At 38.7% G+C, this 19,643-nt stretch overlaps 2 protein-coding genes across 5 annotated transcripts in view; one reads left to right on the top strand and one right to left on the bottom strand.

The window, feature by feature from the left end:
* LOC131076938 (small ribosomal subunit protein bS1m) overlaps positions 1-17,692 on the bottom strand; it is a 52,555-nt gene extending 34,863 nt beyond the window's left edge. For 3 of the 4 annotated variants that reach the window (XM_058014291.2, XM_058014290.2, XM_058014292.2), the window contains exon 1: positions 16,781-17,692. In XM_058014291.2, coding sequence (XP_057870274.2) covers positions 16,791-17,450 — 660 coding nt within the window. In that variant the 5' untranslated portion in view covers positions 17,451-17,692 and the 3' untranslated portion in view covers positions 16,781-16,790. The remainder of the gene's footprint in view (positions 1-16,780) is intronic. The other variant, XM_058014289.2, reaches the window with a different exon arrangement.
* LOC131859325 (uncharacterized) lies at positions 3,154-4,044 on the top strand. Its single transcript, XM_059212936.1, has one exon. It carries the CDS (start codon positions 3,154-3,156, stop codon positions 4,042-4,044), a length of 891 nt encoding a protein of 296 aa, XP_059068919.1.
* Positions 17,693-19,643: the final 1,951 nt, after the last annotated feature.

Genomic DNA, 19,643 nt, shown 5'->3' with positions numbered 1-19,643 from the left:
CGGCAGCAGTGATTCCAACAGTGAGTTTCAAGTCATGTCCTTGTAAAATAGTCCTAAGGTGAACTACCAAATCTTGTCATATAGAACCTGTCCTTGGAAAGGACAGTGAGCGGATTATGTTTTGGGTCTTGTCCTTGTTAAGGACATAGAGCGAAATTCTCATCAAGGACATTGAGCGAGCTTCTTCACTTAACCACGTATCTTGCATCAACTTGGGATGAATGAATCTTTTAGACCTGTCTTTGGAGAAAGCATGAAGTGAATTTTGTTATAGGGTCTGTCCTCCTTAAGGAAATAGAGTGAATTCCATTTTTTAAGCTTGTCCTTGGAAGGGTCGTAGAGCGAAAATTGCTATATAGGTCTTGTCCTTCCAAAGGCCGTTGGGTGAAATCATCTACTTGCCTTGTCCTTGTTGAGGGTCCAAAGCGAACTGCACTATAAGTCTTGTCCTTACCAAGGACAAAGAGCGAATTTATCATATAGGGCCTATCCTTGGCAAGGACATGGAGCGAAACACTTGTCTTGACCTTGTCCTTCCAAAGGACATAAAGCAATTTGAAGATAGCATACCTTGCAAAGGTCATCAAGTGAATTTTTGATATAGGTCTTGTCCTTGGGAAGGACAGAGAGCGAAAACTTCATTTAGGTCCTGTCCTTCTGAAGGACAGAGGGTGAATTTCATCTTAGAACTTGTACTCTCAAAGGACGATGAGCGAACTTCATTTAGGTCTTGTCCTTCCGAAGGACAGAGGGCGAATTTGTCATATAGGTCCTGTCCCTAGCAAGGACGTAGAGCGAAATCACCATCTAGAACAAATTGTATATACCTTGCATGAGACATAGAGCGAAAATCAATAAGGCAAGCATTTGGGCGCCTAAACTAATTCAAAAATTCGAATTGGTAGACGGGAGAACAATGATTTATCAAGTCGGCCAGCATCAAGGAAGATACTTTACATTTTTGTTTACACTAAACCAAGTCGACCTTGCATCCCAAAAGACATATCTCTACCCTAGGTCGCATATATAAGGGAGCTCATAAGATCATTTTAACATCAAACCAAAACATTATCTTTCTCCATCAGCGAATTTTGTTAACAGGTTGAGCTAACTTCTCCATCAGTGAATTCCAAATTCACAACAGCGAAGTACATTAAGGGAGGAGAATTCAATCATTAGCAAGGCGAATTTACCCAAAGAAGCAGCAACATCATTCTCACAAGGGCGAATTCTAGCAGATTGGAAGGCAAAATTCATCATTTGAGCAGCAAAAGACTAAGGAGACAGCGAATCCTTGGGCGTTAGCAGTCACATCATCAATCAGATTTTGAGGTTAAAGTTCTCAAATCAGAAGTGCGTCATTTAGACGGATATAAGGTCAGGAGCAGGTCTGATTTAGGATTGGTAATGATTTTGTTAAAGTCAATTAGACCCTGTTAATGCATATAGTAATTGATTTCGTATTTTAGATGCAAGGTTCAGTTCATAGGTTTCAATGCATTAATAATTCACCAAGACCCTAACTTGAGCATCTCTCATAGGTAAACCATGGCAGCACCTAAGACAAGTGGATCATCTTCAAGGCAGGCCCTCATCAAAGAAGATCAGAAGAGTGATGACTTGGAGACCAAGATTACGTCCCGGTGGAACAACATTGGAGATACAAACCTTGGGAACTTCAATGTGAAGAAGTTTCGTGAGGCACCATACATTGGCAAACCATCACCTATAGCCAAAAGGATAATAGAGAGTGGCATCATCAAGGCAGTTGGCTTCCCTCCTGCAGTTAGATGTCATGAATTGATGATCGAATGCGCCAAGCAATATGATTCACACTCAAGGACAACTGTGACCAAGGATGGAACTGTTCTTGCCTACCTATCAGAAAGAGCCATAAGTGAAGCCTTCCACCTACCAAAACAGAAGGATATGATCTATAGAAGCCTAGAAGGAGCCAAATTGATTTATGAAGATGATCCCGATGCTTGCCTATCAATCATCAATTGGGATTGGTTGCAAAAGAGTAGACCTCGCCTGAACAAGATACCTAATGGGCCACACCGAATTGACTTCCAAGAAGAGTTTAGGGATTTAATCACCTTGCTTGGCCGAGTTGTAGATGCTCCTCAAGCCTTTTGTTTTGACAAATGGATGTTCTTTTTCATTCAAATAATTATTCAAGGGAAAGGGATGATTAATTGGGCAAGAATCATTAGTAATTGCCTAGATGTACAATTGAGAAGGTTGATTCCTACCAAGTCATTCCACATGAGCTCATATATCATATATTCTCTAGCAAGGAATTATGAATATGCGGGGCTACCACATAGAGGCCGAGTTGGAAGAGGGCCCGGAGAGATAAGGGTTTGTGATTCTTATGAAATATTGCACCACCCACCTAAACAACACTATAGACTGGTCAATGATACTTTCACGATGCACATCACCAGGACTCTACAAGGTGGAATCCATCAAAGATTGTCTCTGGAATCACAAGAACTTGTCAAACAATATGGTGCGTGGTTTATTCAATTTCCCAAATTGACATATATAAGGATCCAAGGATGTCCTTCTCCTCCTTATATGTTGCCATGTTATCCCACAGACAGGATGGTACTTCTCGAAGTGACAAGACAATTGTTAGCATGTACCAGATCCTTGAGATACAAACATGGAGCTGTTATCACTAATTCTATTTCACTTGGGAATTCAATAGAAGTTTGCCCTTCCCTTCAAATAGCTGAAAGTGTCGAGCTAGAGTTATCTCTCTATTTGTTTACACCATTTGCTTCTAGAGATAACTTTGATCCCTGTGGTAATGTAGAAGAAATGGCTGGAAGGAAGCATAGGCATGTGTTTCAAGTAGAAGATTTTTGGACGAACACACAAGATGACTTCGAGATAAAGAAGAAGATGCACTCTCGGCTGCCTCTTGATCTCATCAGGAAATGCAAAATCTATAGAGTGGCTGATCAAGCACAAGATAGTGGTCGATATATCCAATCTACCTATGAGAAGGAAGATAAAGAAGTAAAGATTGATTGATATGAAAAGGAAGTCACAAATTTGAGAGAATTGATGAATCAAGTTTTAACTTGAACAAGAAGATGGGTAGATATTCCACATCAGAAATTGAAGGAGCAAGATGCGACAATGACATTCAACTTGGAGACAAGGACGGAAGAAGAAGAAAGGGCAAGTGTCAGTGAAAACACCTCTCATTCTACAGGATCAAAAAGGAAGAATGAACAAGGAAAGAAAGAAGCATCCAAGAAGAAGCAAAAGACAAATTCCGATCAGCCTCCTAGTGCTTCTTCTAGGCATGAGAAGGAAAATCAAGGCAAAGATCAAAGGATAGATGAAGGCATGGTCCACAAAGTGGATGAATCGATAGAGTCTACAATACAAAATGACAAGAATGATAGGCAAGATAAAGGAAAAATGCCACAAGAATCATCAAATCCAGCCCTTCATATCCAGATTTGTGATGATGAGGAACAAGGAGACAATAATGAAGAAACTTCCCCTCCCAGGAATGAACTATTGCTCAAAGAAGTGCAAGTAAGAGAAGGAAGATCTTCTATCCCCGAATGGCTTAAAGAGAGGCTTACCAAAGAAGTGATAGAGGAAGAAGAAGAAAAAGCATTTGATTTAGAAAGTCTTCTAAACGAACATCAAGAAGTCATTGAGAGAAGGAAAGCTCCAAAGATGTTGAAAATAATAAGAGATGATGCAGGCTCCAAAAAGATAGAGATTGCCACTCCAGCGGTAGATAAATATGAAGATGAGATTACGGCAGAAGAATATGATTTGGAGACATTTGACTTAGGTCCACTCACTTCTGAGCAAGCCATGGAGGAAGCAACTGACTCAGTAAAGGCGGTCAATGAGAAGCTAAAGGCCGAAATAGAGCGAAATATTCAAGTATGCCTAATTTTGAATGCCAATTTCGTTTCCAACATTCAAGGTGGAGTAAGCAATGACGTTTTTTGCCTTGAAGGCAATTGGAAGTTGACTCGATCAATGGTTTGTACCAAGAACTAAGTGGCGCTCTTGTCCTTCACTCAAGGACCAAGGCGATTTTCATAAAAACAATCATTCCCTTCCAAAGCCACGCCAAAGCAAGGTTGTACAAAAGTCAAAAATGTCTTTAGGAAGACGATGAATAAGGAGTTAACCTCAAAGTCGACAATTTTAAGCTCAAAAGCAAAAAATCGCTCCTGTCCTTCACTGAAGGACCAGGGCGAATATCCTTGGAAGAGCTCATTTGGTATTGGAGAAACGAGTTAGGCATGCATAGAACAAGCGAGGAAGATCATTGATTGCCCTGCAACGTGAATTGGCGACTTAGAAGATAAAGATCAAGGGCAAAAGTAGAAAATCGCTCCTGTCCCTCTCCAAGGGACCAGGGCGAAAATGTTCCAAGGTACGCCCCTTCCAGAGATCGCATGAATCAAACTCAAGATTCCAAGCGAAAACGCCATTTCGAACATCAAGGATGAAGTTTCAAACGTAAAAAATGAAAGATGGAGGACCAAAATGCATGGGCGCTCCTGTCCCTCTCCCAGGGACCAGAGCGATGTTGATAGATGTCCCTTATTCCTCCCATGCTTAGGCGCCAATTTTTTTTTGAATCACATTAAATGCTAAGTCCGCTAGAACTTTGGAATATTTTTAATTAAAATGGGCATTTAATGAGTTCGCATAAGGCATTTAATAATTAATTTAGCCTTTTAAAAAATCGAAATTCTAGTTGCAAAGGCATTTAAATTAATTAATTAAATTATTAAATGAAAGGAGTGCGCTTGGGGTGTTATTTTTAATATTTTTATAAAGGTCGGCCTCCTCTTTATTTAATTTTTATTTATTTTTAGGTTTATTTTCCAAGTCGGCCTATGGGAATTGCAATGCATGAGCGCCTATTTAAGAAAGGTACTTTGAGGCATTTTAATCCATCATTCAATCATTGTTTAAATGCGATTTGGAGAAGCAATAGAAGGAGCGAAATCTCATCCAAGGAGAAGTGCGAATTTTGATCCAAGGAGAGGTGCGAATTTCAATCCAAGAAGGAGTGCGAACTTTGTTGGAGGTTAGAGGTGGAGCGAATTGTTCCTCAAGGCGTTGAAGACCCACAAGGTGGTGAAGTTGATGAAGGAAGCGCCTTTGCTAGAAGACTTCGATCTTCATTTTGCCTAGCAAATTTCTTAATTTTTGCATCGTTTTTTAGAGCTAGTTCTCAAAGAAAGGTATGGTGAAGATCTTCCTAGCCCAATTTTGAAATTTTGAAATTTTGAAGTTCCAATTGCATCGTCATATTTAGGAAATGATAATTCAAAGATTTATCATGAAGTTTCCTAAATTTAAAGCTTAAACTTAATCTATATTTCTACGCTCCAAGGTATATTGCTCATTATGAAATGTTGTGTAGGTGTCAAGATGGCGACCCCAAAGGCAGGAGCATCCACCAGTCGTCCAGCCCTTATGAAGGAAGATCAAAGGAACGAAGAAATGGAGACCAAGATTGTGTCAAAATGGAGCAACATTGGAGATACCAACTTGGGAAACTTCAGTGTGAAGAAGTTTCGAGAGGTCCCTTACATTGGAAAGCCATCACCTGTCGCAAGGAGAATAATTGAAAGTGGCATTATCAAGGCGGTCGGCTTCCCTCCAGCAATCCAGTGCCATGAGTTGATGATCGAGTGTGCTCGCCATTATGACCCACAGTCAAGATCGATCGTGTCCAAAGAAGGAAACACTTTGGCTTATCTTTCAAATGAGGCTATCAGTGAAGCTCTTCATCTACCAGAACATAAAGATATGATTTACAAAAGCTTGGAAGGAGCTAGATCCATGTACGAAGATGATCCAGACACTTGCTTGAGCATCATCAACAAGAATTGGTTACTCAAAAGTCGTCCTCGCCTGAGCAAGATTCCCAACACACCACATAGGATCGACTTCCAGGAGGAGTACAGAGATTTGATAACCTTACTCAATCGAGTTACAGGGGCTCCTCAAGCCTTCTATTTTGAGAAGTGGATGTTCCTCTTCATCCAAGTGATAGTTCAAGGAAAAGGAACAATTCATTGGGCTAGATTTATTAGCCATTGCTTGGACGTACAGTTGAGAAGACTGAAGGCTACTAAATCCTTCCACATGAGTTCGTACATCATGTATGCCTTGATCAGGAGTTTTGAATATGCAGGACTACCTCACAGAGGAGCGATTGGAAGAGGACCTGGAGAAGTCAGAGTTTGTGACTCTTATGTTCATTTACATCACCCACCTGGGAGTAATTACAAGTTAATCAATGATACTTTCACAATGAACATCACCAGGACACTGCAAGGCGGGATTCATAATAGGCTATCTCAGGAGGCACAAGAACTTGTAAAGAGGTATGGTGCTTGGTTTATCCAATTCCAAAAGTTTACATATATTAGAGTTCATGGGTGTCCTTCACCTCCATATATGTTGCCAAGATATCCGACAAACAGGATAGTACTACTTGAGGTGACTAGGCAGTTGGCAGCTTATGTGAAGGCATTCAGACACAGGCATGGAAATGGGATTCCTGTACCTATCATACTAGGAAATTCAGTTGAGGTATGTCCTAATGCTCCATCTTTAGATGATGCAGAAAGGGAGTTGGCCTTATATTCATTTTCATTCTTTTCATTGAGGGAGAATTTTGATCCTTATGGGTATATAGAAGAGACAGTTGGTAGAAAATACAAGCATGAATGTCAGGTAGAGGACTTTTGGATGAATCTCTCAGATGATTTAGAAGTGAAAAGAAAGATGCATTCCAGATTGCCTTTGGATTTCATCAGGAAATGCAAAGTTTACAGAGTGACCGATCAAGCTCAGGACAGTGGCAGGCACCTCCAGTCATCCTATGATAGAGAGGACAAGGCAGTAATGATAGATTGGAACGAGCCTGAGGTTGTGGACTTGAAGACTTTGATGGCTCCAGTTTTGTCCTGTACTCGCAGATGGGTTGATGTGCAACATCAAAAGTTGAGAGAGCAAAACATACCTATGACTTTTACTTTGGAGGAAAGGTCGGCAGAAGGAGCAAGCGCAAGTGAGGGCCATCCTCATCCTAGAAGCACAAGCGAAGGCAATCCTCACCCCAGAAGCGTAAGTGAAGGCAATCCCCATCATAGAGGTGAGAAGAGGAAGGAAAGACCTGAGAAAAGAGAATCTTCCAAGAAGAAGCAAGAGGCCAATCGAGATCGCTCATCCGGCACATCTTCTCGACAAGAGAAGAGGGTACTTGAAGTTGAGGAATCTATGGAGTCAATGGTTCAGAATGATAAACATGAAGAAGGACAGGCATCTCAACGTTCATCAAGTCAATCTCCCCAAGTCAATGAACTACATGAAGACAAGGATGATGATGAAGCAACATCTCCTCTCCGGAAAGAAGAGCCACTACCTAAAGAAATACAAGTTAGAGAGACAAGGTCCGCCATTCCAGATTGGTTGAAGGAGAGACTAACAAGGGTGATTGTGATCGAAGACGAAGAAGATAATGTGATTGATTTAGATAGCCTTGTTGGAAATTCTCAGGGAGTAACAGAAAAGAAGAAGGCCACCAAAATGTCCAGGATGATTAGAGATGAGATAGGGTCCAGGAAGTTGCAAATAGCTACACCGGCAGTGGACAAGTACGAGGGTGAGATCCTTGCAGAAGAATATGATGTAGAAACCGTTGAGCTTGGTCCACTCACCACCGAGCAGGCATTGGATGAGGCAACTGATTCATTTGAGGCGCTCAAAGATAAACTTAAGGAAGAAATGGAAAAGAATAGAAAACTTGAGAAAGAAGTCGGTGCTTGGAGAGGCTACTTTAGCCACCTCAGTCAGCCTTTGGGACGTCAGGATCCAGCAGTATCTCCTATGCAAGCACTTCCCCTTGAATCAGTTGGTGAAGCAGAGAAAGTTAAGAGCTTGGTCCAGCTTATGAGCTCTTGGATTGACAAATCCCATACAGTTGCCATTGAGTTTGCAACAAGAATGATGCAGACCATTCATCGGGCTATCCAGGTCCTTGAGATCATCCACAACCTAATGATAACGGTAGCCGCCTTTGCTCATACTAAAGATGTTATCATTCCTGTTCTGCAAGTAATCAGGCAAACACCAAGGAAGATCTTAGCACAAGAAAAGATAATGGATGGAGGAGCTCATAATTTACTCCAGTGGTCTACTTTACTCCAGATGAAGGAAGTTCTTTTCGAGGACACCAGCGCCAAATGCAATCAGGTGGAGGAGGTCATCCATCCAATCCAGGACAAGGTGTTTGGGGTTTTATGTACTATTCTTGGTAGAAGGATCGAAGTTGAGACAGATGTGGATCTTCAAGAGTTGGAAGAAAGGGTCAAAGTCATCTTTTGCAGAGATGAGAATGTGATTACAAATGAGCAAAGAGATCAAATGTTTGCTATTATGCTCCTGATTGAGAAAATCAAGGAACTTGAACCTAAATGGGACGCAGCTCTTCTCAAGGCCTTTGATCAGATTATTCACTTGGAAGAACGAATGAGGAATCTTCCTGAGATTCCTATTGCTGAGATTGAGGGAATCGTGTCCAGATTCATTGCATATGCTAAAAAGGAGCATTGGAAAGGGAATAAGGTTCTAGAAGAGAGGTTGTTATAGATGACGTGGCACCTTAATTATCATTGGTCTATGTTTCCTAGATTTTTGTGCCAAATTAAATATTTGGCTATGCATTTAATATTGTTCAATAAAAAGGGAACTTTTGTAATAAAACCCTAATTAGGGTTTAGGTGTCAGAATCTCAGCCGTTGATCTTCTTTTGATCTGGGCCGTTCATTGTAATTGAGGATGCTATATATAGCCTCATTCATTTTCATTTTGTAATCAGAAATAGTGAGCAACAAGAAATAGTTAGAAGATTAGAGCTTTTGGAGAGAAGAAAGTTATTTTGTAGCAAGATTGAGTTTGAAGAAAGAATTTCAAACAATTGTTGTCTATTTTGGCTTTGAGATCAATAAAATATTGAAGTTATGGTGTTTTATTGCAATTCTTGTGGCTATCCTCATGGTTGTTTGTTTTCTTGAATCATTCTCAGTCGAAGTAGTATTTAAGTTTGAAGGACTAAGTGTTGGGCTTGATTTTGGTGAGATTCACGTTCCAAACCACTAGCTTCTTACTGATTGTAGGAACGCCTTGTGTGGTCAATTGGAGATACTTGAATTTTTTAAACCTTCAATAGTCATTGAGCTTTGGATATGTGCCTTTGTGGTAGTGTCTATGATCCTTGATGAATTGAAAATCATTTGTTACCTTAGAAGATCACATCAATTTCAGTTAGGTTGTTATTTCATGGCAATATTGAAATTGGTAGAATCCTGCCAAGTCTAGCCTACATTAGGTCATTCATAGGATTAGATTAGAATTTATCCCTTGCAAACTCTACCCTTTGATCTTTTTGAGAACTTGTTAGTTTAGAGAAATCTTGTTCCTACAGCTTGGAGGACGTAAGGCCCCTTGATGAAACAGCATTCACAACGACCACTAGTGCTTATCCACACATAGAGACCCTACATAAAAGAACATTGGAGTCACCCTGATTGATCCTTTTTTGCGACATCTTCAGCAATCAGAGGCTTTATTCAAGAGAGGATAAGGTACCCTTGGGTATTTTATTCTGTGTATGATTGTGTACAAAATACACGTCAACACCATGCCACATATTGCTTGGGCCCCACAAATCTTAAATGGAGATTTTAAAAGCTTGTTTTAAGGCATAGTATTTCCTTTGACTTCCTTTACCACCGTAGCCTGGATTGGGCCCCACCAAACTCTAAGGTAAAGGAAAAAGTTTTTGAGACATTTTTTATTTTTATTTGTTTAAAAGGAAAGCAGCCACCTCATCATTTTATTTGGCTCCTAATATTCCCAACACATGCCACGATGAAACACAATGTAAGGTGTGGCACTTAGGAAATAAACAAGCTGGCCTCTGAAGTGGAAGATGTGTCACATAAACAAAACATTGGGGGGATTTAAATTCAAAATCAAATCATAAGAAGAGCAGGGCAGGCCCGAATATGATCTACAACAGAAGAGCATAAAACTCTCAATTTGAACAAGGCAGAGATAAAGGTAGTTAACTTCCAGCATGGGGGAAAGGTGAATCAGACTTATTTTGAAGGTAATCTCAATCATGTTGATGTGAATTTCACCAAGTGTCATCTTTCAGAGTCCAATCTGATGGAAGGTGAAGAATATTAGATTTCAAGACAGACGTACCGAGAGAGAATTCATTTCCAGATTGATAAAGCTAATAATGTTGTTACCTTTTGTTTGATTCTTCTTAATTGAAATTGTCTTTTTTTTTTTTTTTACTTTCAGGTGAAAAAATAAAAGACTCAGGAAAATCAGAGCAGATCAGACCTAAATCAATTCAGGAAGCAGGATTCAAAAGGAGCAGACCTAATTAGATGCAAGCCATCATAATCATCCAACACTAAATTTACAATCAGACCTGATTTGAGGTCAATTTCTGCTTGAGATGAAGCAAAAGCAACTTGTTTGAAGCCTAGTTCTGTGCTTAATTCAAGGTTGAGGCAGAAGGATCTTAATTTGAGTAACGAAGAGCAGATTGGGGCTATTTCTACAGACCTGGTCCATATTAGATTCAGGTTGGATTTCATCAATCTGAAAGTGACAGATTTATGGGAAAAGGAAACCTGAATTTTACAAGGAAGAAGTGAATTCAACACAATCTAAGATAATTCCATTAAGCACAATTGCTTGTGTAAATGAGGACAAAATCACCGGTTTTCCTGAGACTTGAGCATAGTATATTGGAGAAAATTGGAGGCCCTGGGCTAGATTATCAAATTTCGCTCATGTCCCTTCCAAGGGTACAGGAGCGAATTCTCTTTAGGCTCCCTTTGCCCCTCTATTTGGATCGGAGACTTCACTTTAAGGCTTTGTTTGATACAAATTCCATTCATTTCCCTTTGAGGAGCAAGGTCATGAGGTTTAGACATGAAGATTTGAAGAAAGAGATGAGATTTTGAGCTAAAGCATCAAATTCGCTCCTGACCCTTCCAAAGGTACAGGAGCGAATTCTTCTTAGGCTCTCTTTGTGCTTCTAATTTGGATGGAAATCTCACTTTAGAGTGTTGATTGGAGAGGAATCAAATTGAACTTAACTTTGGGGACGAATTTAAACAAGCTTCAACTTAGAAATTTGGAGAAGTAAAGAATTTAAGCACAAGCATATAATTCGCTCCTGACCCTTCCAAAGGTACAGGAGCGAAATCTCTTGAAGAAGAGTGTTTTGTTAATCAAAATATCAAGACAAGCCTTCTTTAAGCCTTTGTTGCAGCATGAGCCTTCTAATGATAATGAAAACTGAGTATGTGAATGAGGAAATTAAGATCAACCCTTAGTTCGCTCATGTACCTTCCAAAGGTACAGGAGCGAAAAGCATTGAGGATGAGTAATATGCAAGTCTTCTTCATGGTGGTTTCAAATGTTCGAGCATCCTAAACTTCATGCAGATCGTGAGAACTAAGCTTGCCTTCATCTAATATTGATGAAAATTTGACTTATATCCTAGCTCGCTCATGTCCCTCTCTAAGGTACAAGAGCGAAGTTTGTTGAGAGTAAAGTGCTTTGTGATAAACCGAAAAGATCAAGAGAAGACTAAGTGCAAGTCAACCGAGAAACATTTGATGCATTAATAAACCAATCTCACTTTGGCGGCAAAAGCAAATTCTAATTTTTAAATAGAAGTCGGCCAGCACTAGGAGGGATAATTTACAATTTTGTTTACACTAGATCAAGTCGGCCTTGCATCCCAAAGACATGTCTCTACCCTAGGCCACATATATAAAGGAGTTCATTAGATCATTCTAACATCAAAAAAAAAACAGCATCTTTTCTATCAGCGAATTTTGTACGCAGCTCCAACAGTCAGCGAAAGGAATTCAATCATTAGCAAGGCGAATTTACCAAAGAAGCAATAATATCATTCTCACAAAGGCAAATCAGACTTTGAAGGTGTAGACCTGATGATCAAGGAAGACAGATCTCATCATTAGACAGCTCAAATTCATCCTTAGACAATAAGGATACTTCATGGACAGTGAATTCACTTATCGAAAGGAGGAATCTCCCCTACAGAAACACATATCAGACCTACAAATGTAGAATAAGAAATCAAGTCAAAGTGGGAGTGTATATAGGTTATATATCATGTGAAATTGATATCCATTTGTTTGTTTTGCAGGAAGCAAGGAAAGAAATCAAATGGACCAGGTTAGAGGAAGATTGGAGTAAGGATCTAAAGGAAGAGATCATGCAATCACCCTGAGGCAAGCAAGCAAGGATGGAAGAAGGGCCCAGCTACATCAATAATTCTCATCATCATCATTACATTAAGCAACTGAATAATGTTGAGTATCAAGAGATATCTCTCAACATCCCTTCATGATGATAAATCAACTCAAGTCTACAAAGCGCAAGATTGAGGTGGCATCCTACTCACTACTTCACCAATTCGAGGGTTCCACATCAACATGTCTAGATACAATGTACCTGACTTACTAGTGATGACACAAACTCCGAGGCACCTACCCCCATTATCCATTGGTCGAATATTCCAGAGAAGACATGTGTCCAAATAATGCAATTATTTCAATGGCCAGAATTGAGTTTGTTATAACAAACCCTAATTAGGGTTTTCATTGTAAAATCTCGGTCATTGATCTCAAATTGATCTGAGCCATTGAATTGTATTGAGAGCATTATAAAAGGCTCAAGCTCTTCATTTTGTAAAGGTGATAGTTAGTCAATAGTCAGTAGTTAGAAGGTGAATAGTTAGACATAGTGAATAGGCAGTTGATAGAATAGCAATTAAAGTAGAATAGAAAGAGAAGGCAAAGATTGTTGCCAAGATGTTGTTGTAAAAGGTTTGTAAACTTCATTGAAGAAATGGTGAAATCTATGGGTCGATTCAACAATTTGCATGGTCTCTATACTTCTCAGATTTGATTTCATGTTATTAGATGAGTGGAAGAAATGTGTTTGATTGATGGTGAAATTTGTATATCCATACTACTAGCAGTTTGTTGATTGCAGACTTGTCTTGTGTAGTCAACTGGAATCATTCAGCTTAAGCTTAACTACAATTGTCGCTTCTTCACTGATATGCATCAACCTGATGGTGTCTATGCCTGTAGCGATGATCTGAACATCATAAAGCTTTCCTTCAAAGATCGCACTAATCTTGTGGAGATGGTCCGGGATGTCAAAACAAGACTTAGTTAGAATTTCATCAAAGATCATTCATTGCTCCTACATTCTTAGTGTCAGAATTAGATCCTTCCCTCGCCCTCATCCTTTTTTCCTTTTTTTCAAAAAATCTAGGCTAGTAAAATCTTGTGATTCCAGCAAATCAGACGTTTAGGTCATCAAGTGTAAGTCCCCTTGTGATTCCAGCAAAATCACATCATACCACAGAGAGCTTATCCACACGTAGAGATCCTACAACAAAGAACCTTGAAGTCATCCCAATTGATCCTTTTCGCGACATCTTCAGCATTCGGAGACTTTATTCAAGAGAGGATAAGGTACCCTTTAGGTATTTTATTCTGTGTTCGCATGTGCATAAAAAACACATCAACAAGTGTATAGAAACACTTTCTGTTCACTGCCTTTCATGGTGGTTGCTACTGTAGAAGATGTTTAATATTGTCATGTTCAATCAACAACCTCCTATATTTCCTTTACTAGCATCTTGCCACTGTCATTTATGGTGAATATCAGGTTTATCATATAATATTCATCTGTACCTTCATAAGATTGTCACTGCATTTGATATTTATTATCCACTATTCCTTGACATGTATAGGGTCTGTGAGATGTATTCATATCTCATACTTTTCATGGTTATTCATAAGGGAACACATCCTATACTTCTCTGCATACCCACTGCCACTTTCCTAACAGGTCTGTGAACAACACCTTATCCTGTTTCCATTACTTCATACACTCCCTATTAGACCTGGAGATCACTGTCCTCTTCAACAGTAAACATTACTGCCATGTAATGAATCATTTGGCTCTCTTGGTTTTCATTTACCTTTTGTCACTTTAAAACACAACACTATCATTTATTGGCCTCTACTGACATGTGGGGGTATTAAGATCCCTCATACCTTGTCATTGTTGCTTGGTCACTGTCATCTACTTATAAGCCTAGTATATCATATCATCATTATACACTTTGACCTATCATTTTTTGACTGAGTTTATCGATCCCTTCTTAGACCTTCAAATCTCTTTGATTAAAATGCATCCATTGTTTATTCTTTACCCTACAGACTAGCAGGATAAAAGCTCTGATACTGTAATGTCTCTTATGATATTCCTGTTTTTAGGCCTTCAAACAATATTAATCACTAAAAACTGATATCAGAAATATTAAGCATCAAGAAATTATGATAATACCTAATCGATATATTTATCCAAGCATCATTAGTATTCAAATCAATATATCATAGCATCGTTAAAATTCAGATGCACGACATATTCCTCATAGCCAAGCACATAATGAATTCATTGGAAATACTTGCAAATAGCAATATTAAGGTGGGTCATCCTCAATATTGCCGAAAGCATGTAAGGGGGGCCATCCTTACAACTCCTAGTCCACCTTGTAGGGGGGGCATCCTCTTTGATCAACTCAAGAGCATGGAAGGTGGGTCATCCTCAATATTGCCGAAAGCATGTAAGGGGGGCCATCCTTACAACTCCCAGTCCACCTTGTAGGGGGGCATCCTCTTTGATCAACCTCAAAAGCATAGAAGGTGGACCATCCTTCCAACTCTTAGCCAACTTGAAAAGAGTATGAGAGGGGAGCCATCTTCTTATCTCTCGTGGACTTGGTAGGGGGGGCATCCTTCCTATTTTAAAGACACTCCCTTTAACTCAAAAACTGATTGCTCAAGGAATTCACTATGTCATTGCTAACAAAATACCTCTTGATGGATATGCAATAGATTTTTTGAATAATCTTATTTAACAATTCTTGAGCAACTTGCCAGACTTATATATGAATTTATTACTGGTTATATTTCAGACTCTGCTGAATCAATGAACAATCCACTTGATTGATCCTTACAAATGATCTGAATTTCTGATCTGCTCATTTGATCTATGTTCTCCTCTTCTATATTTTTTATCCAATTCTCTCTCTATATCTTTTCACAAGAGGGGTCACACGTCTTCCTTACTATCCCTTTGCAAAGAGTCACACTCCATAATGGGGTACTGGCTTTTATTTTAATTTTTATGCTATTTGATAACCACTGCCTAAATATTAATATCCGTCAACCTCCTGATTTAATTCCATGATACTTGGTCGGCCCCTTATAATAATATGTTATAATCTTGAATCTTTGTCAGCCTCTCAGCAATGAGATGTTAGTATATTTTATTTTATCTAATCATTTTTCTTTTATTTTATCCTAGTCAGCCTCTTAATGTATTCTATTCAATCACCTAAGCATTATTATTAATTGAGGCTGTGATTGGTCTTGTAAAAGCAATGTTTTCATAGCAAGGACATGACATTAATGTATATCATGACATTCGAGTTTGACTAATATTTGACTATTAATATGGTGGTTTTGTTTATTGTATAATATGAGATGCTATGTGTGATGTATTCTGAGCTTAATTATTGCAGCAAATATGTATATGTTTCTGAGATTATTATATGCTTTTGTATAGACCAACCCAAAACCAAACCTGACAATGAAACCCTCAAACCCAAACCCGGACCAGTACGAAGACCAGTAACTTAATGGAAAATCTTTGCTCACGTCCCAAAAGAGCTTGGAGAAAATATTTGATCATCATCGGTGTTGATTGCAGCAACTCTAACGGAAGATAGTAACACTCCTCAATCTGTGAATCTCGATTTGATGAAAGAAGCTATTCATGTTATCAGCTGTGGATATGAAGACATGTCGGAATGGAGAAAAGAGGTTCACTTAATAGTCTGTCCGCAGGGAAACGAAGTTTTCTGAATTTTTTGAATTCTAAAAAATAATCACAACAAACAACTACCCTGACTTTTTTCAGGCATTGATCAATTCAAAGTTTTTTATGTTTATCTATTTGGAAAGCTTACAAAGCTACAGAAGTGTTTTGAGTGTTGAAGAAGGATGTCATTGTAAGAAGAAGAGCAAGAGTCAGAAAAAGGATAATACCAAAGAGGTTAAGAAGAACACAGTTTTAAATAAAGGTTACCATATCTGTCAAATTTTCGGCTAATTGTGAGGACGATGATGATGACTACTATGCCACTGCCCTACCCTTTGCATGAGGTAAAGATAAGTCCCATAAGGAGGTAATTTTCTCCTATTTCCTTTCTTTTTGTATTGAAAATCAAATAAGCATTGTTATTTTTCCCTAATGCAAAACTCATTCAAGGTTCTTAGGGGTTAAGAGTTGTTTTTTACTTTTTGCTTCATAAATTGCGGCTCAATCACCATTTTTTAGTGGGAAAGAAAAAACCTGATCAATGTAAAAAAACACTTCCCAATCCTGTTTTTCTACCAGCATTAAGAGAATAAAAAAATAACAAAAAAGACGAGTTAACCTACATAACAGAATACTCATAACAAGAAATCTCTGTCAAAATCCAATAGGGAAAAAATGCCCATTATTGCATCGCTCCATCATTAATAAGGGAACCGTCTAAAACATAACAATAAATTACCTGTAGCAATCTATTTCACCACAAAGTTCATCGACTTGGAGTTAAGCTCATCAATGACGAACTTATCAACAATCCTCTTATTCCTCCCCAAACTCTGCGGAAGAAACGCCACAAAGCCCGAAATGGCCACGGCGTAACCTCTGTTCACTTTCCCAAGAACAACGCCCTGGACCTTCCTATTCCTCCGCCAATACTTATTCAACTCGATCCAGGCCCTGTGCTGCCTGAATTTGTAGGGAGATATAATCTGCGGCTCGCCAGGCACGGAATCCGCAAACCCCACCATCTCATTCAATCGCATTGTTGCACGACTTTTTGCCACCTGATCCCCCGCCACGATATCCACAAATAATCTCTCCAGAATTTTGGAGCCCGGCAATTGACCCCCCATTTTGACGTCGGCAAGGCCTGCCTTGCTTAGGCCGGCTGCTGACCTGGAATTGCCACCTGCTACATCGAGATACCCTATCCTGTTGATGAACCTGGCATTGTGGTTAGCGGGGACTCTGGTTAGCTCGTCATGCGTGCAGGCGACGGGAGCTGCAAGGCCCGCGTCGAGGAGGAAAATTTTGTCTCGCAGGCGGACGACGGAGGATTGCAGGGCGTTTCCGCATTGCAGGGAAACGCTTGAATTTGATTTTTGAAATAATCGCCCGAATTGACTGCTCATTTTGTCCAAAAAATTTGAAGGCTTCTTTCAAATCACTCCCCTGTCAAACCAAAAATTTATCCTTGTCTATCTTACTGCTTGTCCATGGCCACTTTTAGAGCAGAGCGTCTACAAGATTCAGGTTAGGGTTATGAAAATCCTTTTGTCGTTGTCAGTTCCTTCTTCAGCAAAATTTCATTTGGAATCCTGACGAACATTTGAATTAATAACTAGATATTTAGAGAAATCTAAGAAATCTAGTTATGTAAAGGATAAAGACAGTTTTTTTTAATGTACACAATTTTTAAATTTTCATATTGTTGTAGAGTGCTTCTTCCAATAATTAAAGAAATCTATTAGAAAACGTTCGAATTTATACTTAAAAATATCATTATTATATTATTTTAATTATATGAATAATTTAATTTTTATTAGTATATTATTATTATTTTTTATGATTTTATTATAATATTATTATCTTATTTTATCTTCATATTTTGATTTTATTATTATATTTTATTAAATAATTATAAGGAAAGGTCTATTGTAATTGGGTAAGGAGAAGAGGATTTTGTTTTTATGGACATAATCTTTCAATCCTCGTGTTGTCATTGTAGAACTCCGTGTAATAATAATTTTTCATTAATATTCATGATTTTTCTTTTAAAGAACCTTAGACAACAAGAACTTTCATTGGTAAAAATTTATTTGAAACTCATATTGTTGTAATGCTAAAAATTGCATATTTGTATTATTAGTTAGTGCTCAAGGTAGGATTATTAATGTATTGGATGCAATTTTTTCAATTGATTTGTCAATAATCACGTAGAATTTAAACATAATATAATTATTTTCTTTATTTGAAGTTAGGTGATAGTTGACGACAAGGAACTTAAGGTTTGAACAATGGCAATGGAGATCAAGGCGGCTTGCTGGTGTGGGCTCCTAGTGACCTGAACCGCAAACAACACTTTGTTGTTGTGTTGACCATGGATTCTCTCGGTGTCGCTTTTGTTCCCTTTTTTGTTTATTCTTAAGTTATTGGTTTTGTGAATGGAGATTTTGTGGGCTCACCTTTTTTACTTTGCGAAATGTTTCTTCTATAGGCGAATTGGGGATTTTTTAACAAATATTTTGGGGGTTTATGCAAAATAGCTTCGTGTTGTTGGTGTAGGGTTTTATTTTATAAGATGGAAGCTTTTGTGTTTGCCTTTTGCTTGTGGGAGGGTTTTGCATGTGTGATTAGCCTTTTATTCCTTGCTCTCCCTTTATTGTTTTAGTGTTTGTTTTAATTTTGATGGCTTTCATGGACTAGTCTTGAGGAGTCCAGGTGGACCCCTACCTTTTTCATTTAAAGTATATTTAGATGGATGAGAGTTCAACATCTAAGCATTTTAATGTGATAAATTTTCTCATGCAAGATACATGTGATGCCAAGACATATAAAATGATAGTGTAGCATCCTAAAATTGTGCCCCTTGCAATTTTGACCGCATTTTGGGCCCTCACCTTATCAGTCTCATCCCCATGCTTGATCGGGACCCATTTTATGCCTCCCCTATGCAACTAAACCTCATTGTTTTCATCTTGCACCTTGCATAGCTCTTGATCCTAGCCCAAACTGGGGTAGGACCAAGGCGCCCTGGTCCTCCCTAATTAGGACCTATCTTGGCCCCTAGGCCCTATCTCAATTTTGAGTGGGAAATGAATCCCCTATGTCGGCCTCTGTCAGAAAATTAAATATTTGACAATAGGCAAGTATATAAGGAGGTCTTCCCCTCTCATTTTGATATAGCATCATAACACACGATCATAAGGTGAGAGCATGACAAGGAGGAGAAGGCAAGGAGACTACATTCAAGCATTCACTATCTAGCATTCCTCAAGCTGCATATTCTTCATCTATCCATTGGAGCAACACTACATCATTCATTTGCAAGCATGTGTGTGTGTTATGGTTTTGTTATGTTCATGCCATTTCATACAACATATGTGATTACATCCAAGAAGCAAAGCATCATCATCATCTATTGCATATTTGAAGGTATACCTTTCCATCATTTATTTTAAGCATTCACAATATTTATTTCAAGGTTGATTCCAAACCGGGGCTTGACTTAGGCAAACCCCTATTCCCAACCCCTTTCTTCTTCTTTCTGTGTGTAGGAAATAGGTGAGCAACTATACTTCTGGAATTAAGCTTTATTCGCAGAG

This window comes from Cryptomeria japonica, chromosome 10, assembly GCF_030272615.1.
Source record: "Cryptomeria japonica chromosome 10, Sugi_1.0, whole genome shotgun sequence".
Classification (NCBI taxonomy): Eukaryota; Viridiplantae; Streptophyta; class Pinopsida; order Cupressales; family Cupressaceae; genus Cryptomeria; species Cryptomeria japonica.
This window is presented reverse-complemented; position numbering and strand designations above follow the sequence as displayed.